General features: G+C 51.1%; 1 protein-coding gene across 4 annotated transcripts in view; it reads left to right on the top strand.

The window, feature by feature from the left end:
- Positions 1 to 24251, top strand: part of HSPA12A (heat shock protein family A (Hsp70) member 12A) — a 110538-nt gene that overhangs the window by 72787 nt on the left and 13500 nt on the right. For all 4 annotated transcript variants that reach the window (XM_081158754.1, XM_081158752.1, XM_081158755.1 and 1 more), the window contains 5 exons: positions 9830 to 9915; positions 10126 to 10253; positions 13395 to 13581; positions 14875 to 14979; positions 17947 to 18063. In XM_081158754.1, coding sequence (XP_081014880.1) covers positions 9830 to 9915; positions 10126 to 10253; positions 13395 to 13581; positions 14875 to 14979; positions 17947 to 18063 — 623 coding nt within the window. The remainder of the gene's footprint in view (positions 1 to 9829; positions 9916 to 10125; positions 10254 to 13394; positions 13582 to 14874; positions 14980 to 17946; positions 18064 to 24251) is intronic.

Raw genomic sequence — 24251 nt, 5'->3', positions numbered from 1 at the left:
GGCTCGGCCCCGGCCCAGCCGAAACTCACATACAAATAGTCGCACGGAAGAATGTTTTAATGCTGATGTGGTTTGCCCTCCTGACAGGATGGGGCTGTGGCTCCCACCGAGGGCTAGGTATGGCCGCAGGTTATTGGGCCTCCCCTGGCATTTATTCGGGAACACCTTGCAACTGCCCACCTGCGGGGGAAGCACCGGCAAGTCCTCCGTCCACGGCTCTCCATCGGGACGGAGCTTGGCATTCAGCTCCGGCCAGCTGGCAGCGTCAGAGCACCTGAGGGAAAAGTGGAAATCCAGCTGGTGGCTGGGGCGCCGTCCCTGCTATGTGCCCGCATTCTCGTGTTCTCAAAGAGCAGGGCGTCTGGGGAGAGGCCAGTGCCAGCGATTGCCCCTGGCCTGGTCAGAGACTCGGGTTGGCAGCCGGCCTCACCCCAGGACAGGTCCCGGGAACCTGCTGCAGAGTCTGCCAGGCTATAGGTTAGCCTCTGCCAGAGGGAGGGTAGGGGTGGGGAGGGGGTGGGGCGTGTCCAGGGGTGGGACAGATGTTCCTCAGGGTAGGCGGTTTTCTGGGGCTCTGATATTTTTTTAATTGAGATATAATTCACATATAAAACTTACCATTTTAAAACATACAGTTCGGTGGTTTTTAGTATGTTCACAAGGTTGTGCACCGTCACCACTGTCAGATTCCAGAACATTTTCATCACTCTAAAAGGAAACGCCGCTCCCATTAGCGGCCACTCCCAGTCCCCACTCCCTCCAGAGCTCCAGCCTTTCACTGCTCGGTGCTAGATTTGCCAGTGGTCCGGATGCAGGCCTGGAGCAGAGCCCTAGAACCTCAGGGCTGGAACGTGGTAGAGGGAAGGACCTTGGGCACTGGAGACTGGCTCTTACAGTGTGACTTCAGGAAGGTGCTTACCCTCTCTGTGCTTTGGTCGAATGGTTAAATTTAGCACTTGGTCATTTTCTCACCTGCAGTTGGACCGATTTGATGATGGTGGTGGTGGTGGTGGTGGTGGTGGTGGTGATGATAAATCTGTAATTTATGGAGTGCTCGCCATGACCAGGTTTTGTAGATACTGTTTCATTTGTTTGTGTCTTCTTCTTTAGCAGTCCTATAAAAGTATATCACTCCCCACCCATTTTCCAGGCAGGAAAACTTTGGCTCCGAGAGATTGAGTAGCTCACCCAGGACACGCATCTGGGAAGTGGCCATGCTGGGATTTGAGCCCGGGCTTTCCTGACTCAGAACCTCTGTTATCAGTAGCTTCTCCCTCACCCAGTTCTTTGGGTTTGAAGAATTTTGGCTTTCTAAATGGAGAGCCCTGCACAGCTTCAGAGCCCAAGGAAACACGAGCCATACAATCTTCTAAGCCCAGAGAGAGCCAGCCAGAGCTTAGGAGAGCCCTGTGGTTGTGACATCCTGCCTTCCTTCACACTGTTTGCTCATCTGTGAAATGGGGAGTTATGTACCTGTGCGAGGCCTGGCTTTGGGTCTGATACAGAGTGGGAGAGGTCTATGTCCAGCTGGGTGGCATCCCGAGAGCCTGAGTCTTTTTCTTAATCTTCTCAGCTCTACTTTTCTCATCTGTAGAATGGGAATTATAACTACCTCCAAGCCCCTAACACAGCAGGGTTTCATGAACTACGCCTGTAAGGCTCTTAGCTTGGCATGAAATTCGCATTCAGAGAGTGCGGGCCATGAGAGCTTTCCTGATAGGATTCTGGGTTTTGTACATTTCGGATCATTTCAAATTGATAATTTGAGTTTGAATAAACTTGCAGAAGAGCCTAAAGTAAAAACTGTACATAAATCTTTGATTCCACTGAAGGAATTCGGCAAATGGCGGGTGGGGCTGTTACTTATTTCGGACAGTTTCTCCTGCATCACCTCCTTGGTTCATTGAGACACAATGATAGAGGCCCTGAGGATATGATTTCCACTTCCCAGGGAGAGGACGTGCCAGAGAAAGTGAGGTGGCTTCTCTGGGCTCCTGAAGGTCCACACCTTTGGCATTGTCCACCTACTATGCCCGCATTCTGCACTGTCATCAGGATCCATTTATTTTCCTTACCTTCCTCTAAGACTTTTGGTTTTGCTCCTGTTCCGAACCACCCTCGTTCCAAGGAGACATACCCTTGCCCCTCTGGCCCAGGCTGGCTGCTCTGCCTGAGCATGGAGGACACTGTGCCTGCACCCTGGGCCCCACGGGAATCCCCCCTCCCCCAACCTAGAGCTTGATCTTTTAGTACAAAGGGTCACAGGGTGACATCTGGCACTGGTATTTCATCCCCTGGAGAGATGATGCCAAGGCCTCCTTCACTGAGGCTTCTTGCCCCTCCCATATGGCCTTGGGAGCCCTTTGAGTCTGAAGGAAGCTAAATGGGTGTGCCCTGCTCCTTAAAGAGACCCTGCTTCCCTGCAGGGCCAGGCTCTGGGTTCGCAGAACAGGGAGGAGCCCAGCAGTGCTGGGGGACAGCCCCGGCCTCTTTTGTGAGCCTGGGTTAGCTGAGGGGTTTCAGAATCTAGGAGGGCCTTGTGTCTGAGGCTGGGCTGGAGCTCCCCTCAGAGGGGAGCCAGTTGGTGGCTGGACGCCTCCTTTGCTGTCTGCTAGGGGGCTGGTGGAGCCAGCAAAATTCAGACTCCTTCAAGGGCTTTTTAGATTCATTCCCAACAGCCTTAGCCCCAGGAAAGCCAGCTGGACAGGTACCCCTCATTCACCCCGAGATTCGGGTCTGAAACATTCCCAAGGTTTCAAAGTCCAAACTGTATACGTTTAACGCATGCATATTCTTATTAGTTCAATCGTTCATTTGACTAATATGTCTGGAGGGCCGACCCTGTGCTCTGTATTAGAAAAACATTGTCCTGCCCTCCTGAAGCTAGGATGACAGACATGTAACTGCTGTATTAAAACAGCGGCTCTTTTATTATGGAAAATTTCAAACATACAAAAGAAGGGCAGATAACGCGTTGAGCCCCCACGAATCTCAGGCGTCGTATTGTTTCATCTGTGAATATTTCAGAATGTATCTCTAAAGGGTAATGACTCTTAAAGACTACATAACTACACCGTTAACAATAATTCCTTAATCTTATCACTATCTGGTCAGTGTTTGTATCTCCAGTTGTCTCCTAAATGGTGTAAGTTTCTCTGTTCATTTGTATCGTGACCCGTTCAAGTCCGTGCACTGCAGCGACTGCAGATGCTGCCTGACCTGAGCTGTGGCAGCCCCTCGCAGGCCTAAGGTAGCCTGGGAGCTCATCAGCAGTGCAAATGTTCTGCTGGCCCAGACCGACTGGAGGAGAAACTTTGGGGGTGGGGCCAGCAACCTGTTTTAACAAGTGCTCTGGGTGATTCCGATGCACCTTTAAGTTTGAGAACCACTAATTTACGGTTTCCCCTCCTTCTTTCCTGTATATTTTCCTTGTAATTTTTTTTTTTTGAGAAACCTGGCTATTGTCCTTAGCGTTTCCTCCAGTCTGGGTTTGGCCAGTTGAACCCTGTGCAGGTGAAAAAGTTCCTCTCTCCTCTGTACCAGGGAAGCAGAGAAGTCTTTCTTCCCTCCAGCAGAGGGGGCTGACTTTTGGAGGTGGGCTCCCTGGAGGGTGAGGAAGAAATGCGGTTCCCGCCAGGCAGGGGAACAGTATGTGCAAAGGCCTGGAGGCCAGATCAAGTACAGATGTTCCAGAGTCTGTGAAAGGGCTTGGTATGGTCAGGAATGGGGGGCAGTGGAGAGAGATGAGGGTGCAGAGGGAAGTGGGCTGGACTTCTAGGGGCCTGGGCTCCAGCAGTGTGCTGGGCTTCATCGTGTGGGGGATGGGGCCCGAAGGCCCTGGTGCGGTTGAATAATATGAGCAAACTTCAGTTTGACCAGATAGCTCTGACTGCAGGGGAGCAGAGTGGGAGCAGGGAGACCGAGAGAGGCTATGCGTGAGCCCTGGTAAGGATCTGCAGGATCTGCACCAAGGTCGTGGTGGTGAGATTGCAGAGGATGGGGGGGGGGGTGAGAGATGCTAGAACCTCTCTGAGGAATGACAGGACTTGGGAATGCAGTGAGAAGGGAGGGAGGAACCTAGTGGTCACCTTGACCAAATGTGGTTACACTGACCAAAGGCGTCTGAGGAGAGAGATGGGTCTGGGTGATGTGAGAGCTGATCCCACATTGTTGGAGGGAACTCAGCACGTGTATTACTAATATCCCAACTCATGACGAATATGCTGCCTCAGTTGGGAAAGACCTCAGAGCCTTCTAAGTCTGTGGATAACTACTGGGTCCACTTTGGGGCACACATAGAACCATCTACCCATTTATCTGTCCATCTACTCATGCACTTATCTACCCATCCATCCATCTACCCACCCACCTCTGCATCCATTCATCCATCCATCCATCCTTCCATATGTCCATCCATCCACCCAACATTTATTGAGTGCCTGTGACATGTCAGAGCTGAGGAATCAGAGATGAAGGAAGACATGGCCCTGCCCGTATGAGCCTAGCTAGAGTCCCTGGAAGAGAAGCCAGTGAACACAAGTATCTTAATGCTATATGTGGGGTGAGCCGGTGAAGCGGGGTGCACGTGGGCAGGGGCTCCCAGTTTGCTGAATATACTTCTTGAAAATTAGTAGGAAGACCTGTAGAAGCCACTTCCCCACTTCCCCCAACAGTTACCTGGACACACACGTGCATGTGAACCTGTGGTTAAGACAGAGATTGTGAACTGCCCCACTCACCACCTGGGATTATAGGAGCTTGGGGATCTCACTGTCTCTGGGGAATGCCAACTGCCCCAGTTCTCTCTCACTGGGACATCTCATCTCCTAAACCATCTGGGGAGGAGGGTAACTGAAAGATGCTGCCCAGGGTTAGGACGGGCCAAGCACAGCCCCCACTCTGGGCCTGTGCCAGGTGCTGTGGTTTCTGCCACTGCAAATGCTCATTTCCATAATTATTATTTAGCATTTGGAGAACAGTTGTTTCACACACAGTGTGCTGTGCAGCCAGGAGGGCCTCCCAGTTCATGCAGTAAAATTTCCATTTACTCTGGACATCAACCACGATGATTAAAAAAAAAAATCCATAAATTATTTACTGAAATGGAAGTTCAGCTTACGGTAATAATGCATTAGTTCAGCTAGCCATGAAGCCTGTTATAGGGCAATACATTTTTTTTTATTTTCCTTTTTAAATGATATCTGCCAGTAACCTACACATGACCTTGAGCTGATCAATTTTCAAAAATGACACTGCAGGGAGGGCATGTAAGGAGAGAGAAGTGGAGAGCTTTTTTCAAATGGCCTGGTTTTAGGCAATTGTCAGCAAATACCTGTCATCTCAGAGCCAGAAGGAGAAAAGGAATGAAAATATATATTGTATTTTTTAAGCATAAGGACCAGACCTTAAAAATCCTTTCCCCCTCTTTTTTTTTTTTTTTTTAAGAGAGAGAGAGTAACATCATCGACATCAATCTGTTGCAACCTGGGCATGTGCCCTGACCTGGAATCCAAACAGCAACCTTTCGGTGCACAGGACGATGCCCAGCCAACCAAGCCACACCAGCTAGGGCTTAAAAATTCTTTTGAAATGGAGCATTTATTTGATAGATACATAAATCTGAAAGCTAGCAAGAAGGCCTATTTGGAAAAGCCGGGAGTCACCATTGTTGAGACCACCTGTCATTTTGTATGAGCCTGGAGCCTTGTAGAATAAAAGCCGGCCAATGGTTCAGTCTTCATCCTTTAAAATGTTGTATTTATGGAGCAGGATCGATTTAATGTATCTCAGAGAGTCTACGATTCTGCTCACGGCCATTTGCTGACTAATGTCTCCAGCAGAGAAGAGCAACAAGCAAGTTCCTGAATTATGGCTGTCTTTGACATGCTCTTGTCAAGACCATTTTTTATTTTAAGAACATCTGCTTTGATTAAAGCCATTAGAGCCGGAGCAAATAAAATATCTGAGTTTTACATGCCTCTCATTTTATAGCAGGAGCCCCGCTAAAGCCTGCCTTTGAATTCTTAACCACAAGGACAGGCAATGAATATTAACCTAACAAGTTAAACTAGTTCCTCGTCAGCTACCTGGTTTGGGGTTCTAAAAAAAATCCCATGCAGGAGACTTGGTTGAGTCATATTTTTACTTATTTATATCCTCTGCTGCAAAAAATATTTATATACCTCCTTTGCTGCAATTTTTTTTTTTTTAAAAGGAGTCTGTTCGGGGTTGGGTCCCGGGGTAAGGGTGAATTTAGAGACCTTCAAATCAACTCATTTTATATACACTAAACTAAAAGAGATTGCACAGTAAATATACAAGTCAGAAGTGATGTTAAATTAACCAAAATTAATAACAAAGGAGACCTGACAATGATTTTCTCTTGGTTGATCAGAAAGCTACAGGGTCCCTTCCTTCTCCCTTTAACCGTGGCTGTGTGCCTCATAGTTTGCATTCTTGAAATGGTCAGTGTTTTTCCGATTTTTTTTATGTGACGTCATCAAATCCCTCTATGCTCCTGCATTTCAGGGTAACTTAGTGCTTGGAAGGTGAGATGCTTTGAGTGTCTGCTTAACCTAGTTGGAATAGTGGAGTAGGTATTTCTTTAAATGCCCAGATTTTCTGCTTTGCCCTTGACTACACTCCCCGGTAAAGCATTTTTCCTTAATCTCTCATTTACCAGCCTCCTCTCCCTGCTTCCACAGATGGGGCTCAGTTTCTTCTCATCAGCTTCCTTTCTCTCCTCCAAGCCTGCGCTCTAAAAATCTCCACTCCTGCCGGACTTTTAGCTTTGCCTACCTCTCCTCTTGCCGATGTGCCAGAGTCACCCCGTGTGTACTGAACTGGAACATCACATCGGTGGGGGCAGTCATGGGGCAGATGTTATTGTAGTGGCTTTACGGAGAAGCATAAATGGCTGCAGCTAATGACGGAATTTCTTACGGTGGATAATGGCCTCTGCATATCGGTTGCCAGGACACACAGCATGTACTTTGTACATATGGACATCTCATAGATCAGCTCTCTCTTGTTGTCTGTGAGCATAGATCTGCCAGATATTCTTATATCAATAGATAATATTCCAGTGACCCCATTGTCTTTTTTCCTAACCGCGCACTTATTAAATGGAAGCTCTCAAGCTTGGTCGGGGCTATTAGCACACCAGAAACTTTCCCTACCCCTCAGGGGCTAAAGTGGGCTTTTTCGTATTATTTCCCCCAGGAATTTCTGAACATGGCTTTGACATCCTACATAGTTAAAGAAATATTAGCTTGAGGACAAGGTTGTCTCTATAGGCTTTGTGCTGGATTGATGCTCACTGAGTGGTGGGCTATCTTTGATTTGGGATATATAGAGCTGTAGATGCGGGTGTGCATGATATTCATCTATCTATAAAAATGTTGCTTCGTACCTCCTTTGTGGATCAGTTTTAAATCATCACACAGTGTAGCTGCATTTTAATTTCTGATGGAAGGAGTCCCTGAAGTTTAATTGCCTCTAGGCCTGGTTGAGTGATCAGCAAGCCAAGTGATTTATCTCATAGTGAACGGAGACAGAAGGGGAGGGAAGCCCAGGGAGAACCCAAAAGATCCTTGGCTCTTGCCCTCACATACCCTGGAATCCTCTGGGGGCCCGAGGCATGTGTGGCCCAACACATGCTATTCTGCAAGTCAGTGGGCCATGCTCTGAGGAGGGCTGAGTGATGGCATAATTAGAACCAAGCAGACAGCGGGGGGGATGGTTAGTCTGCCGATAATGGCTTGTTTGCTAATTGCCAACACCAGATTTTCTGGGTAATTAGACATTTGGTTTCTTCCAAGACCTTCTGTGCAAATGTGGACACATGGCCCTAGGTCTTCCAGGTAGCAGGTGGAGAGAGGGTGGCTCCCAGTGCAGGATGGCATCTCTCTCTCTCTGCTGGCTGCCCGAAGGGCCATGGGCAGGGCAGACTTGTCGCCAACAGGTGGAAAGGACCATGTGGCTGGGCCCCCTAGTGGAGAGGCTGAATCCCCCCTGATTTTATAGAAGTGGATGCCCCTGTGCTAGGAGATTAGCAAGGAGGGTGGAGTTTAGCAGGCTGGGCCAGTAATCTGGCTTATATCTCCCTTCTCCTTTCAAAAGTACTGAGCTATAGGTGCTAATAGGAATTGAAAGTTGCTTCCCCTCTCAGATGTGCAAGTTGAGTTTTTAAAATAAATATTTATTGTGGTAAAGTAAAAAATGTATATTACATATATAATGTAAAATTTGCCATTTTAACCATTTTTAAGTGTATAAATCCGTGGAATTAATTATAGTCAGTATTGTGTAACTATCACCACTATCTATTTCCAGAATTTTTCATCACCCGAAACAGAAACTCTGCACCCCCTATTTCTCCCTCCCCACAGCCCCTGGTAACCTCTATTCTACTTTCTGTCTCTATGGATTTGCCTATTCTAGATATTTCATGTAAGTGGAATTATACAAATTACTATTTGTCCTTTTGTGTCTAGCTTATTCCACTTAGCGTAATGTGTATTAGATACATCCATGTTATGACGTGCATGAGAATTTCATTCCTTTTCATAGCTGAGTAATATTCCACTGTATGGATATACCGCATTTTGTTCCCCATTCATCTATTGATGGACACTGGGTTGTTTCTACTTTTTGTTTATTGTATCTGTTTGAATTCTCATTTTCAGTTATTTTGGGTAGGTACTTGGGAGTGGAATTGCTGGGTCATATAGTGATTCTATATTTGACTTTTCGAGGAACCACCAAACTCTTCCCCAGTGGCTGTGCCATTTTGCATTCGCATCAGATATATACAAGGGTTCCTGTTTGTGCACATCCTTGCCAACACTTGTTTCTATTCCTTTTTTATTATAGCCGTCCTAGTATCTCATTGCAGTTTTGATTTGCACTTTTCTAATGACCACTGATGTTAAACCTCTTTTCACATGCTTCTCGACCATTTGTGTGTATTCTTTGGAGGAGTGTCTGTTTAAGTCCTTTGCCCAGCAAGCTGATGTTTTGCTTCTGCACCTTTCTTCCCGAGGCTGGAATTGAGCCTCACGGGGAGAGGACCATACGCCTGCAGGGAGGGGAGGTGGCTGCGCAGACTGGAAGCTTCACATTCGTTCTCACATGATTCGTTTCACTCCCTTGGCCTGCTCGGCATCCACTGTCATGATGCTGTTTGAGTTCGCATCAGGCAGGAAAAAAGAATCAGTGGGGGTGTGGGATTAACCCAGGCGATTGACCGCAGGGGCAGAGGGAGCCGCTCCTGGTCTCCTCTAGAAGCAGACAGGCCTTTCTCAGACACCTCACACCCTCTGGGCTCCTTGACCACAAGTTTGTTTTAGCAAATTACCATTTTTTCCCCCTCCCAGGTACTAGGCTATGTACTGAATGGAGCAGTATTTGCAGAGTACCCCGGATGGTGCCTGGCATGTGCAGGTGCCCGGGGTCTGGCATCGTCCCTGCAGTGGGAAGCCCACAGTTCAAGACCTGCTGCTGTGTGGGCCCTGCCAGTCCTGGGCAGCAGGCAGGGACTGCAGTGTGGAGCCTCCAGCACTGACCAGGGACAGTGTGACTTCTCCTTGGTTGCTCACCCCTGGTCCCTGGGAGAAAAGGAATGCCTCATTCGGTCAAGTTTTAAATACTAAATAAATGTAAAGGGGCCCTGATACCTGACCTGTGTGGCTGGGGTCAGCCTGGCCCACCACGTTAGCCGGCTTTTCAGGGGCAACTGTGCCCTTAGGAGCAAAGCCACGCAGCCTTGTTCCTGTTCCCTGCCCCCCCCCCCACCTCTAAGGAGCATACTTTATCTTTCTTTTTCCAGAAACGGCCCCCACGTCTACATATTCATCTCCGGCCCGGAGTCTTGGGGACACAGGGATCACACCTCTGTCCCCTTCCCACATCGTGGTAAGAAATGCGCATATGTGTGGGAGTGTGTGCTGATTACCTTGGCTTTTTGGGTCTGTTCTCTTGAGGCTGCTGAGCAGCCCCTCATGTTCACGGGTGGAGATGAGATGGTCCTGGTGCCAGCCGTGCGAGCCCCCTTCCCACTCTGGGCCCAGGGTGGCTGGTGGCTTCGGGGACACGTGGCCCATAGCTTGCTTGCTGTGCCTGCAGAACGACACCGACTCGAACGTCTCGGAGCAGCAGACGTTTCTCGTGGTGGTGGCCGTCGACTTCGGGACCACGTCCAGCGGCTACGCCTACAGCTTCGCCAAGGAGCCGGAGTGCATCCACGTGATGAGGCGAGTGCTGCGGGCGGGCAGGGGCCCGAGCTGGTGCCAGCCCCCGCACCTGGGAGGCCTGGGGAGGGCCCTGGGGGGGAGAGGGATCGGTTAGCAGGTGGGCCCTGAATCTGGCCCAACTTGGCCTGAACTCACTGCCACTTTGGTATAGGCCACTTCCAGGCTCTGGGTTCGTGGTCTGTGAAAGCGCTGGTTTAATTCTGACTTAGCTGGTCTGGGGAAGGGCGTGGATGGTCTGTTTGAAACCTGTCGCGGGTGATTCCAGCTTGCAGCTGGGGGAGAGGCGCCCGCTCACAGGCTGGCTGTGGTGGACACTTCCTCTGTGACCGTAGGCAATTGCTAAACCTTCTGAACCTCAGTTTTCTTATCTGTGAAATGAGGACAATGACCATACCTGCCTCACAGGGTGTGCGTTCAAATGAAGTGAGGTTTCCTGTCAAGTGCTCAGCACTGAGTAAATGTAAGCGGGGAAGGTGCCAGTTCTTCCAAGCGGAGTGTCATGGGACAGTGACCAGAGCAGAGTGTCATGGGATCACAGTGACCAGAGCAGGAAGCACCATGCCTGAGAAAAAGCAGAGTGGGGTGAATTTCAGCCAAGTGAACCTCCAGGGTCACCCTGGAGTGGCCCGGGGATCTCCTGGGCACGCTCTGTGCTCAGGACACTCCCTGCCCCCACCCCCATGCACACAGCAGCCCAGCACGCCCTCGGGCCCACCCTGCCCACACCTGACTGACTATCTGTGAAGATTCTGGTCGGTCCAGCACCAGCACTGCTCCCCTGGCCTGGCCATGGCTCCCCGCAGAGTCTTCGGCCCTCAAAGCTTTGGGAGCCAGGGATTTATCTCTTGGTTTTCCAAATCCAGGGATGGCTCCGAGGATACATTGTGATTGGCAATTCCTTTAACTGGTAATTGTGGAATTTAGTTACTGCTCCCAGAGTAAGATTTTAGGCATTTTTTTAAAGTGCTGTTGAAAACACAAGTTGTAATAAAAGTAATCCCCACACAATCTTGGCTAAGGCCCCGCCTTTCCCCTGGAAAACCAGATGTGACTTGACCGAGGCCCCCACATTAAGAGGCTCCAGAGACCTGTGGTGTCATCTCATCAGGAAATTGTGAAAGGCCGGCTGTAGTAAAGACCCGGGGACAGCACAGCCCTTGGGTTCAGCCGGATTGAGCCAGGATTCTGCCTCTGACTAGCTAGACAGGGGCTGTGGAGGGTCTCTTGGCTTTGCCATCTCCGAGATGGAAAGCCTGAGTGAAGAACTCTCTGTTAAAAGCTAGAATCAGTGTTTATCAGTGTCTCCGTAGTTGTCTTAAGAAATGCTATTTCCAAGAGATAGTCATGCAAAGAAAATTGGGCGGAAAAAAGAGCAGAAATAACTCTGAACTTGCTTGGGAGGAACCCTCACAAACATTGGCAGCATTGAGGGCCTCAGAGATGTTATCTTAGTTACTGTAGCAATTTTGGAAGGAATTTTACTTCAGTCAGAACATATGACAAAGTTATGAATGAGAGAGTTTAATTTTTTGTACTTAAGTAGTAACGAAGGAATATAGAATTGAAGGGAAAGCTCAGGTGGTCATTACTGACGTAATATCCGTGTTGGCGGCAGTGGAAGGCCCGTTTGGGAAAGGTGGTGTGTGGAGTGCTCCCCTGGCCCCGGTGCCCAGTGTCTGCCCGGGTTGGCAATCAGCCCTGTGTCTCAGTGGGGTCACCACGGGGACTTAGCTCCCTGGTGGAGCCTGCGCCCTGATGGAGCTTGACTGGGACACTAGCCCGGGACGATTCCAGACCCATCTGGGCGGCAAATCCAGGTGGAGCTGGCTGTCTGTCTGGACTGTGGCTTACTGATGCTGTGTCGGCAGCAGGTGTGACCCAGCCAGGAGCCGGCCACCTCCCCGGGTGGGCCAGGGAGAGGGCACGATTCTCCTCCGTACCCTGTCTCCACCGAGACAGCTCGTAGGGGTCATGGCTAACGGCAGGACGGGAGCCAGCTGCGGGGCCAGGGCCTGGTAGAGGAGAGAGCATCCTGGCCTCTCGGCAGCTGTAGCTTCTTTGCATGACCCCAGAGGAGGGAGAGGCATCGAGTCACCTGCCCTCTCCACTCACCCGCCCTCTCTCCCCCTTTCTATGCGAGAGAGGGAGGAAGCATCTCGGGCTCAGCTGGCCCTGCCCATCCGTCACCCCTCCCGTGAGTTCCAGGTGTAGTCCCGTAGCACCTGCCTGCCTGTCTGTCTGTCCCCACCTCGTCCTTCTCCTGGCTTCACTTCAGCACACAGCCCTGCAGGATCTGGTCCCTTCCCTCCTCACTGTTCCCATCAGTGCCCTCATCCTACCTTGTCACTGTGGCCGTCGCCCTGTAAGGAGACACCCAGGTCTGTTTCCGGCCCCCGGGAACTCCCAGGCTTGCATCTCCAGCCCCCCTCCCGAGGAGTTCAATGCCAGCACGTTCCGCCAGAGCTCCCCACGTCCCCTGCAGCCTCCCTGTCCATGGATCCTGGTTTCTGTAAAGGGCACCTTCCCTAGGTGCCCAAGCTTGAAACCTCCGGGATGTCTTGGCTCCTACTCACCACTGTGTCCATTTGGCTCGGCTCTCCCTCTGGATGATCCGCCCCCTCTCCATCTCCCCTCTCCCTTCGTTGGCTTTCTACCCTTGTTCGGACTCTCTCGCCTCTGCTCCCAGATGAGACCTGAACTGCCTCCTCAGCCTCCTAGGTTCCAGTCTCCCTCCGTTTCATCTGACTTGCTCTGGTCAACAGCAGCTGTGATTCTGCCATGCCCCTGCTCTAAAAACTTCAGTGGCTCCCCATTACTCACTGATTAGATCTCTAACTCCTCTGGCTCTCTTCTGCCTGGTTCCCGCCACCTTCCCAAACTTGCTTTTCACGCTTCCCATTTATAGTCACTCTTCTCATTGACATGCTAGTTCTCTAACCTGCACACTCACACCCCTGCCTGCCCACCTCTGAGCAGCTTGCCCTGTCCTTTCCTCCTTCAAGGTCCACTTGTCTGTCACCCCTCCAAATCTCTCCTGAGCCCTGCATCCTTCCCCCCGCACCTCTGCTTTCTCTGACCCTGAAGCATTTCCCTGGCATTTCGAAAGAAGGTGCCATCACCCCTGTCTTTCCTTGGCGACAGGCGGTGGGAAGGAGGTGACCCTGGGGTGTCAAATCAGAAGACCCCGACCACTATCTTGCTGACTCCCGAGAGGAAGTTCCACAGCTTCGGGTACGCTGCCAGGGACTTTTACCATGACCTGGATCCCAACGAGGCCAAGCAGTGGCTGTACCTGGAGAAATTCAAGATGAAGCTGCACACCACTGGGGTAAGCGAGCCTCTCCCTGTCCCCAAGTCCTCTGCGTTGGAGAGCCAGGGTTCCTCTTGTCTTGTGAGTGTGGGGTTCTTCCAATTCCGGGGAACTTTGGGTTTCTCCCAGGCACAAATGCATGTCCATTTACCTGGATTTTGGAAATTACCTGGAGCACCCAGCTTTTTTGTGGAATACACACACTTTCTGATGTACATGTGAGCAGGGAGATGTTCAGAATATTTAACAACTTGTTTGCCTTGGAAACTGACCAGTGAGAGTGGATACTGGCAGGAGCATAGGCCCAGGGGGCTGGGGATCCCATGCCAGGAAGTCCCCCTTTAGCTGCTGGATTATTGGGATATTAGGGAATCCTGAAGGAGGGACTTGAGGTCAGGAGCATTTGGAGGGATAAGGGCAGTGATTGGCCGGGAGGAGGGAGCTTGTGCCGATGGGTCAGGATGACTGACAGGCTTCAGGAGGCTGATTTAGCAGCTCGATGCTCCTTCATACTCCAAAGGCAACACCTAATTACCTAGCCAGGATCAGTCCGAGGCCCCACTGATTTTTGTTCCTTGGTAGTAATGAGCCTGTTGGTTCCAGAAGCACAGGGGCTTTCTCTGCCCATCCCCACTCTCTGAGGACATTTCTCGTTATTTTTTAGTGACCTCAGTCCATGCAGCATCTCGCAGAGCATCCTGCACACAAGGACGGCACTCAGCATCTGCTTAGGCTTTCGGCGGAGGAAGGGAGGCAGTGATGCTGGGCTCGTATTGGATCAGGCAGCAAAAGCCTTAAAATAGGAGCACTTCTATTTTGGTGACTAGGTTGGCAGCTCATTGGGGAATGAGAGCTTAGGTCTGTGCAGCGTCATGCATGTTAGTGAGTTGGTATGATTATGTAGGCCTCTGTCTGAGGGGCTCCCAAGGGTGACCATGTGGGCCTGAGAGTGGAAATAGTATGTAAATGACACCAGCAGTGGGACCTGCTGCCTTCCTCTCTTCCTGGGCTCTGTCGATGCCCTGAAACCTCACTCCCAGAGGATCCAGGAGAAAGAGAGAAAAACAGGGAGGAGGGAAGGAGGGGGAAGTGGGGGCAGGGCTGAGGGGAACAGCCACGGCCTCCCACGCGGTACAAGGACAATGCCTCCAGGCCTGTTCTGGGGGACACACCATCCTGGTCTGCCTTTCAAACATTGGGAAACACAGATATGCTCACCAGCTTCCCCAGAACCACATGGAGCTGTTCCCAAAGCTAGAAGGCCCGGCTCTCCTTTGTCTTCTTACCGTTTCATTCCTCTCTTCCTGCCAGGACCTCACCCTGGATACAGACCTGACAGCAGCCAACGGCAAGAAAATCAAAGCCCTAGAAATCTTCGCTTATGCCCTGCAGTACTTTAAGGAGCAGGCACTGAAGGTGGGACACATGGCAGTGCCTGTGGTGGTGGTGGTGGTGCACCTGCCACCTAGGGGTGCCTAGAGGAAGAGAGTGTGGGCTTTGCATTCAGAAAGCAGGGTGCACCCTCCCAACCGCAGGGGGAATGGAAAATGGTGCAGCTGCTAGGAAACCAGTCTGGAAGGTCCTAAGAAGCTTAAACAGAGTTATCATGTTACCCAGCAATTCCACTCCTAGGTGTATGCCCAAGAGAAATGAGAACACTCATTTGTGCAAGTACTCGTCCATGAATGTTGGTGGCAGCACTAGTCATAGTAACTAAAAGGCAGAAACAGCCCACATGTCCTTCAGGGGATGAATGGGTAACTAAATGGGATCTATCCATACAGTGGAATATTACTCAGCCATGAAAAGGAACGAAGTACTGACACAGACACAGCATGGATGCACCTTGAGATCATTATTCTACAGGAAAGAAGCCAGATACAAAAGGCCACCTATTATTGAATGATCCCATTTATATCAAATGTCCAGAACAGACAACTTCATGGAGACAAAAAGTAGATTAATGGTTGCCAGGGACTGGGGAGAGTGTGAATGAAGAGTGACTGCTAAAGGGTGGTGATAAAATTAGATAGTGGTGATGTTTGCACAAAACCTTGTGAATGTACTAAAACCCACTGAGTTGTATGCTTAAAGAAGGTGAATTTTTATGGTATGCAAATTATATCTCAGTTAAAAAACAGAAAAGAGAGGCAGGAGACACATGTAGCACCCATGTGACCTTGGGCGAGGTGCTCAGTGTCTCCAATACCCACATTTCTAACCCGTGTGGGTCGTTAGATAGTGAATGAAATAATAGACATGAAGCGCCTCCGCGGGGGCCTCTTCGGGGTCTGGCACAGAGTGGGGGCCTCTCTGCCTGACCACAGGTGGCAAGTCTGAGCAAGTGGAAGGAGCAGAGGGAGGCAGAGTATGGGGGGGGGGGGTGGCGATTAAGAGGAGGAGCCATGGGGACTCAGGGAAAATTTAGGACTTGATAAAGTCCGTGACCCTGGGCCGAGTTTCAGGTTGGCCAAGAGGAAAGGAAGGAGCAGCCTGTCTCAGAAGGGGGGGCAAAAGGTCAAGCAGGGCCCGGGGGCGGCGGTCGTGAACTGGGCAGCTCAGCCTCCGGCTCGGGGAGCTGGCTGGCACCTTCTCCCAGTGGGAGCATGTGACACAATTCCATGAAGAAAGCTCTTCGAGATTTACAGGAGCTCAGCCTTCGCAAGAGGGCTGGCTGGCATTTGAGGGACAGGTGGATTCAGAGGGACTGTTGCACTTTGGGCCAGGATAAGCTGAAGCAGAAGATCTCAGAAATCCCATGTGTGATGTTGCCTCGTTCATGAAGGAGAGCAAGCGGAAGCGCCTGACAAATGAGACATTCAGTTAAAGTCAGGTTCCTTTCTCGCCAAGCTGTTCAGCGTATCTAAGCAACTTTCCATCAGCCAGGAAGCCCATCATTCCAGTTCTGAGCCTCTTCTTGCTTAGAGTTTAAAATAGTCTGGATGGTGATAGGTGTTCTCAGAATCCTTCCCAACACATGTCACATGCTCACTTGCTTTTAAAGCCCGGTGCAGACCTGCAAGGAAATAATAGCACGTGATTAAAAAATAAAAATAAAACAGAAACAAAACCCCAAAACTGGCTGTTTCATGTTGGCCCAAAGCAGAGATGTTTTTTAAAAAAAGTTTGCTGACTATACTTAACACTACCAAACTGTACACTTTAAAATAACAAATTTTGTCATATATATTTTTTCACAATTAAAAATGAAAAACAAAAAAGCTTACTGGTCAAAGAGGAAGTTAGTTCAGTGAGAGAGTGGGTCAGTCCCAAGATAACAATTTGAAACAATAGGGAAAAAGTGACACCCACCAGAAAAAAAAAAATCACCAGCCTGCTGATCTGAGCCCTGTCCCCAGAACCGACTCTGGTACATTAATATGTGTTTCAGTTTGATTTCAGATTTGTCTGGTGACTGTGGCCACAGGAGGGGAGGGGAAGGAAGGAACCAGCATTTATCAGGGGTCTCCTCTGGGCCAGGCGTGCCATGTGTGTTTTAATTTTGTTGCTAATGCTGTGAGTTAGTTTTAGTCTCCCCATTTTACAGATGGAAATATTGAGTCAGAACACTAGAACAATACTAAAGACATATTTTGTCTACGTGGGCCTGGTGGAAACCTCTGAGGCTTCTGCCCATTCCATTTATCCACATGGTTTAACCTTGACCCAAAGTTAAGGGCAGCGTGGTTCTCGTTTAGGTCATGTCATTTGTATCCTTCCTGTCCTGCCAGGAAAAATCCCCTGATGTGCTGGGCTTGGGGTGAGGTAGACACCAGTGACAGCTCTGACACCTGCCACCAGACACTGTTCCAGATACCAGACCATGTGTCACAGTTTAGTCAAGACAGACCTGGGGCTGAGTCCAAATTTTGACTCTGCCCCTTTCTAGCTGTGTAATCATAAAAAAGACAATATATTGAGGTCTTAGTTTGCCATCTATAGGAAAGGGGCACAGTTTTGATCCCTTCCTAACAGCATTCTTGGATGGATTAATGGAGATGAAGTAGAACTTAACAAGGTTGACACAGAGTAAACTCGGTAAATGTAGCTCCGAGGAAATCATCAATCCCTCTAACAACCATATGAGCTAGGAATTATTATCTGCATCATACTAAGGAAACTGAGGCCTGAGGGTTGTCACTTGCCCTAAATCACGTGGCGAGGAAGTGGCCAGAGGCCTCTGATCTGCCGTCACATTCAGTGAGGGAAGGAGCTGGGAGCTGCCTGCTTGTTGCATAGTCAGGAAACAGACCCTTGCCCCCTGGCACTGGTGAGCTCTGAGGCTGTGGAAGTTAGTTCATAGCCAGGAAGCCCGGATTCTCAACGAGGCCGCAGGAGGACCAGCTCCATCGGCTTGACCTGCTGCACTCTCCTTGTCTGTAGGAGCTGAGCGACCAGGCGGGTTCAGAGTTCGAGAACTCTGATGTCAGATGGGTCATCACTGTGCCTGCCATCTGGAAACAGCCCGCCAAGCAGTTCATGAGACAAGCCGCCTACCAGGTGAGTGCGGGAGTGGGAGCGGACGGGGCCCAGGATGCCCACGGTGGTGACTGTCACCCCACTCGGGTGTCCCCCAGGTTGCACAGGCTTCCTTGGGAGGCAGCCAGGGTCTCCCGCAGGCAGGGACCCAGGACCCTCCCCGTTGCTCAGCTTCGTCCTGGGGAGGAACGGGCTCAGACTGGCAGGAGAGGGGCTGGGTTCCATGTTCTTTCTGACTGTACATTTCTAGGTTCTGTTGTCGCTGTGGGGTCCCTGGGGCTAAGATTTTAAAATGAGGTGCAGAGACATTTCACTGTGGGTGAATGGATTGAGGATTTCAAGTAAAAGGCTTGGAAAACAAGAATGTTAGAATGAGAAAGGAATGGAGACAAAGCTCATGGTATGGACCAGGCAGATCAGCTCGGTGCTGAGGCTGAAGGCCCTACACGTGCCACCAGGAAATGAAGGGGATTGATTTTCCTCTGCCCTTCTCACCTGTGAACACAGGAGCACACACTGTCGCCCCAGAGGGGTGAGGCTGTCACACCTGCCTGGTGGCAGACACCTGGATGAGGGCAGGGGCCTGGCTAAGGAGCATGCTAGTCAGCACAGAGCATTCCGGGCCGGTGGCCAGCCCATTCCTCATGGGTGCCTGGGGGCCCCGCTGGTGCCACAGACTCTCACAGCCTCCAGCCCTCACACTGTTTGCAAACAACTGTGCTACCACAGGGCTCCCATGAGGGTCTGCCTCCCTGGCAAGAAAGGCTGGTCGCACTGACCTGCTGTTCTGGTCCCAGAACGGAGCTGGCTCCTGTGTACTTACTGAATCCCCAGGGCCCATGAAAGCCCCCCTGGGGCTTGGATCAGCTCTCTGTGTCCCGAAAGTCAGTTTTCACAGCCATCTACCCGAGCCAGGCTGGGAAATTCACCAAGGTAATAGGTGTCCTCTTGCCTACCGCCAGGGGACATACCTCTGACATTGAATTTGTGTCCACACGGATGAACCTTTTCCTTTCAAAGCACCCACCGAGTGCACCCTGAGCACAGTGAAATGGGCACCTGGGTGTCATGAATTGTACTCGACACTCAGGGCTCTGCTCCAGGCGGCAGGTAGCATTCAAGGAAGGGCCGAGTCCCCTCCCTGCCAGTCCCTTCCTTCCCTCGCCTGCCGCAGGCCGTCTCCTCTGCTCTCCCCTTCCTCCATTCAGCGTGAGAATCTGGCTCAGTCTATGTATCTGCCAAAAATAGATTTGTTTTCATAGGGATGAAGGAAGAGGGTGGAAGTTCCAAAAAGAAGCTAGTTCTTTAAAAAGAAAGCAGCACAGATGGGCCTCAGCTGTCCACAGAAGCCGGGCAACCTGACTGTTCCGTGGTCGTGGCCCCAGGCCGTGTCCAAAGACAGGACCCCAGGAACGACTGTCTCAGAAGACACAGCCCGTGTCTGAGCGTTTCCCAGGAAGGATACTCAAGCTTCATGGCTTTGACTCACTTTCCAGCCCACAGGAAGACTCCAGCAACAAATGTGTGACCCAGAAAAGGGTCAGTTCTTATTTTTAGCCTGAAAAAGAGAAGTGCAGTGACCGGTAGATTTGTCAGGGCTGTTAGAGCTCAGGCCGGCTGTGGGCTCTTCCAAGGACAGGGTCTCTGAAAGAGCGAGGTGGGGGCTGGGGACCGGGAGGGGAGGGGAGAGGCCTCTTAACCCTGGGGCAGCTGAGGAGGAAGGAAACCAGGCGGAGGGAGGGCATCCTCTGGGGTTTGAAAGGATCAAAATGGTACCTCAGAGAGTAGAAGGCCAGCAGGTCCTGAGCAGTGCAGATGTGACCAGCACTTATGGACGTAGGAATTTGCTTTCTGAAGCCTGGAGACGCTCTGCAAACAGGGCTGTCTTAATGCTGGGTAGCTTTTGTCTGGTGCCGTGATTGTGCAGTTTAATTTTTTTTAAATCCTTGCCTGAGAATATGTTTTTTATTGATTTTAGAGAGGAAGGGGGAGAGAGAGAAACATTGATACATAAAGCATAGCTCAGCTGCCTCCCATACGTACCCCAACCAGGTATTGAACCCGCAACCTTGGTGTACGGGGTGGCGCTGAAACCAATTGAGCCATCCGGCTGGGGCTGTGCAGCTTAATTTTTGACCCTTTGTAATTCTGATTTGATACTTGTGTTCAGTTTACAGTCTCTGAATGGATTTGTAAGATGCCAGGGACCATTCAATCCACTCATTCATTTATTCATTAAATATACCTGTGCTGGGAGTGTTCCGTGTGCCAGGACTGAGATAGGCACTGGATTCAGAGCCTGTGTGACTGAGACTGGCCCTGTTCTCAACTAGCTGTTTACACTTCTGGGAGGGGCAGAGGGCGTGTCAGGGGCACAGGTGTTTTGCGGTCCCAATGATAAAATGGAAATTAAGCTTGCGGTTCTGTGGCCAAAATTAGCATCTCTCTAACTCTCCCTCCTCACTGCACCTCATTTATTATATAGAATAAGGAAGGTGTGTACCTGTGATGGTTAATTTTATGTGTAAACTTGACTGAGCGACGGGGTACCCAGATATTTGGTCAAACATCCTGAATGTTGCTGTTAGGGTGTTTTGGGATGAGATTAGCATTTAAATCAGTTGCCTGAATAAAGCAGATTGCTCTCCCTAAGGTGGGTGGGCCTCATCCCATCAGTTGATGGCATGAGTAGAACCTCCCTAGAATAAGATGGAATTCCTCCTGCATGCTGGCCTCCAAACTGGGACATTAGGGCTTGGGGGTTTGGGGGGAGGGGTTGTTTTGGTTTTTTGCCTTTGGACTTGAACTGGAACATCTGCTCTTCATGGGTCTTGACCCTGCCAGCAAGGACTGCAGATCTCCGAACTTGTCAGTCTCCATAATCATGTGAGCCAATTCCTTATTATAAATCTCTTTCTAGACATGTGTACATTCTAGTGGTTCGGTTTCTCTGGAGATCTCAAATACAGAGATTCAGTTCTTGGCCCAGCCAGCTTCTGAGATCCAAGAGTGCCCATCAAGCCTTCCACCCAAAGTGCTACCCATCAGTCTGGCTTCAGGGGGAAGAGCCGGAAGGAGGCGGTAGGACGGTCAGGTCAGCTGAGAAACTGGTCACATCCGACCTGCTTGCATGGAAAAACGGAGCCCCTCCTTCCAGGCCTGTCGGAGTTTCCCCGAACCCAAGTTCATGGCACAGTCCTTCGGGATCTGGGCTGCTTCTCCCACCGGCCTGGTGAGGGATGAAGAAATGAGGCCCTGGGCAGCAACTCCCATGGCAGAAGAGGCCTGGAGTGGACTGTTCTGGGGCTTGGCTCAGAGCTCTGGGGTTCACTGCCAGTGAGGCTACAGAGCACTTTACAAACCAGTTTCATCTGTGAAACTGCGAAATCCCCGCCAGTGTAAGTGCTTGTTGAAGAAGTAGGTTCAATCTCTATCTTTTATAATTCACAGCCTCTGGGGAACCTTTGGACCCTTGAAGAGCATTCAGCGAAAAGATGGTAGCAGAAGGAATAGCTGATCCCGCCCTGGCCGGGTGGCTCTGTTGGTTGGGACACCTGTCCTGTACACCAAAAGGTTGCAGGCTCAGTCCCTGGTCAGGACACATACGGGAGGCAACCAGTCGATGTTTCTCTTCATCACATTGATGCTTCCCTTCCTTTCTCTTTAAAATCAATAGAAAAAAACACGTCGCTGGGTAAGGTTTAAAAAAAAAAGAACAGCTGGTCCCTCCTCTGAGGTCTTCAAAAGAGACCTAGAATGGCAGGTCGTTCCACTGAGTTTTGACAGCTTCATGGACAAGAAACAGTCCAGTTTATTTCTAGAGGCATTTTCCCTAAAATGTGTAACTCGAGTAGGTCCCAGAAACCTGTTAAATGTTTCCCTACATATGATGATTTCATCTAACCTGGAGTTGCAGCTTGCATTTGCCTCCCTTTCTGAACAAATTGCAGTGACAAATGACCAGATCAGGGGGAAAACCAAAAAGCAACCACCCCATGACACCCAGAGCCGGTGCAGCTGTGGCCCCTTGCAGCTTGACACCAGGCCAGCGGAGCACTCAGCCGGCTGGTCATTTTTCTCAGCTGTAAACACAGTCCCTGCTGCTTTTTCCAGCTGGCTGCAGGGCGGAGGGGCAGTGTAGTCGATGTGGACGCCCACGTCCCTGGCCTCCCTGGAGCCACCCGCCTGTGGCTCCTCCCCCCTGGAGCTTGTGACCAGGAAGCAGCGCTTGAGAAAGCTGCTTGGATGGTGCTCCTGCTGCCCCAGATTCGTGGGGGAGTTGAATGGGGTTGCATGCTCTTGGTTCAGACACTTTATTTGCAGAGTCCCTGGGTCATGTCCCCCGGTGGAATGCTTGCTCTTGTTAAGTTTTGGGGAGATGAGCACCAGGAAACTGCAGAACTTGATTCTGGCCGGTGGGATGCTCAATTCATTCATTTAGCAGCTAGCTCCCCTCTGAGCCCTTGCTGTGTGCTGTGGGGCAAAAAGACTTGTCTGCTGCCCTTAGAAAACATACCCTCTTGCAGGAGAGGCCAGGCATGTCCCCACGGGCCCCGGCCGAGGGAGAGCTCCCATCAGCGCAGCAGCCGTGAGGTCCCAGCTCCAGAGGCAGGATGAGCAATAGCAGAGGGAGCGCTCTTCTGCTTCGGGTGACCCTGGCCGGGTCCCAGGTGATAGGCCGCAGGTCTCCTGACAGCTGCCGGGCTGCAGGGCTTCTGCTGAGAAGACAGCAAGTGTTTATGTAGAAACAAAGCTCCCACTTCCGCCGCCACCCTCCTGCCCAGAGATAAAGAGCTGGGTGTCCGAGTCCGGCGGATTCCCTCGTATTTCCTCTTCCCGGATCCACAGGCAGCCCTGGGACCCCTCCCGGGGGGATGGAGTCTGCCCAGGGCCAGCTGCTTCCTCTTGCCTGTCCCTCGGCTTTGCACTGTGGCCACCGAGGGAGCTGCTGGTGGGGGCACAGCCCCTTACTGTCCCCGGGAACATAATGGGCTGGTTCAAACAACGGAGTGTGGTTACTGCCCTGGGTCTCCAGGTGCTGCCCGGCCCCTCTCTCACCTGGCCTTGTCCTACCCTCCGGTTTGGAGTCCCTTCACCCCCATTCCCCCTCTGCATCTGCTCTTTGAGACCTTGGGAACCCCGTGTGGAAACGGGTCAAAGCTTTTGCTGTGGAGCCGAGGCAGCCAGCTGGGGAGGGACAGACGGAAGGCCTCCCCTATAGGGTGCAGCCGTGCTGTTCCAGGTGTTTGGGTCCTGTGGGTCTTCGCCGTGTTCAGGATGTGGGAGCAGCCTCACGGGGGGGGGGGTCGTCTCCGTCACACACCATGTACCTCGGGCACGTACTTCCCACGGGTACAAGGCAACAAGGAGGCAGGTTTTCTGTGGGTAGGTTCCATCTGGTTTTGCAAAGTCAGCCTTCCTGAAGGGGCTTTACCACCTGCTGGGAGGCGTGCAGTGTTGGCAAAGTGGAGCTATTCAGGCACCTGCCCGCTGATGGTATCTCAAGAAGCCATAACTCATTGTTTCATTTTGGGTGTGGTATAGTCAGTGCGTCATCGGGTGCTATCCTGGAGTAAAGCCAGGTGAGGGGGGAGCATCGGCACACCGGGGAGTTTTGTCCAAGTCCTTCTGATGGTCTGGGCCCCGCCTCAGTAACTGGAGTCACTCAGACCAGGAGAGCTAAGAACTGAGAGCTGGTCGGCGAGGCGCGGGATCTGGGCCTGGGCAGCTCTGCCACTTTAGGGTGGGATACCTTGTAGCTTAAGAGACTGAAAGGCCCATGTCCCAGGAAACGTGGGACAGTTGGTCCCCCTGCCTCTCCGAGCCTTGGTTTCCTCCTGCATAAAGTGAAGCGGGTGGATGGAGGTCCTGAAGGTCCTTTGCTTTTCTTGCATTATAACCTGGCCTCCCCCTACCCCGCCCAGTAATTGCACCTCCTAAACCCCTTCCACCTGTGACTGCAGGCGGCTCCTGGTAAGAGGTCACTGTGCACGTGTGACATTAGGCAGACCTCCCTTCCTGGCCTCCAGGATGAGGCCACTGAACCTCATGAGCTCAGTGTAGAGCTGGGGGCCTTTTACCAGGTGGGTGCAGCACCAGAATGGCATCCAGAGGTTCCCTAGGAAACGGACCAAAGATGACAAACACTGTGCAGACGGGAACTATTTCCATGGTGCTGCAGCCAAGGAAACCCCGTGGGCTTGAACAGC

This window comes from Miniopterus schreibersii, assembly GCF_964146895.1.
Source record: "Miniopterus schreibersii genome assembly, chromosome: 14".
Taxonomy (NCBI): Eukaryota; Metazoa; Chordata; class Mammalia; order Chiroptera; family Miniopteridae; genus Miniopterus; species Miniopterus schreibersii.
This window is presented reverse-complemented; position numbering and strand designations above follow the sequence as displayed.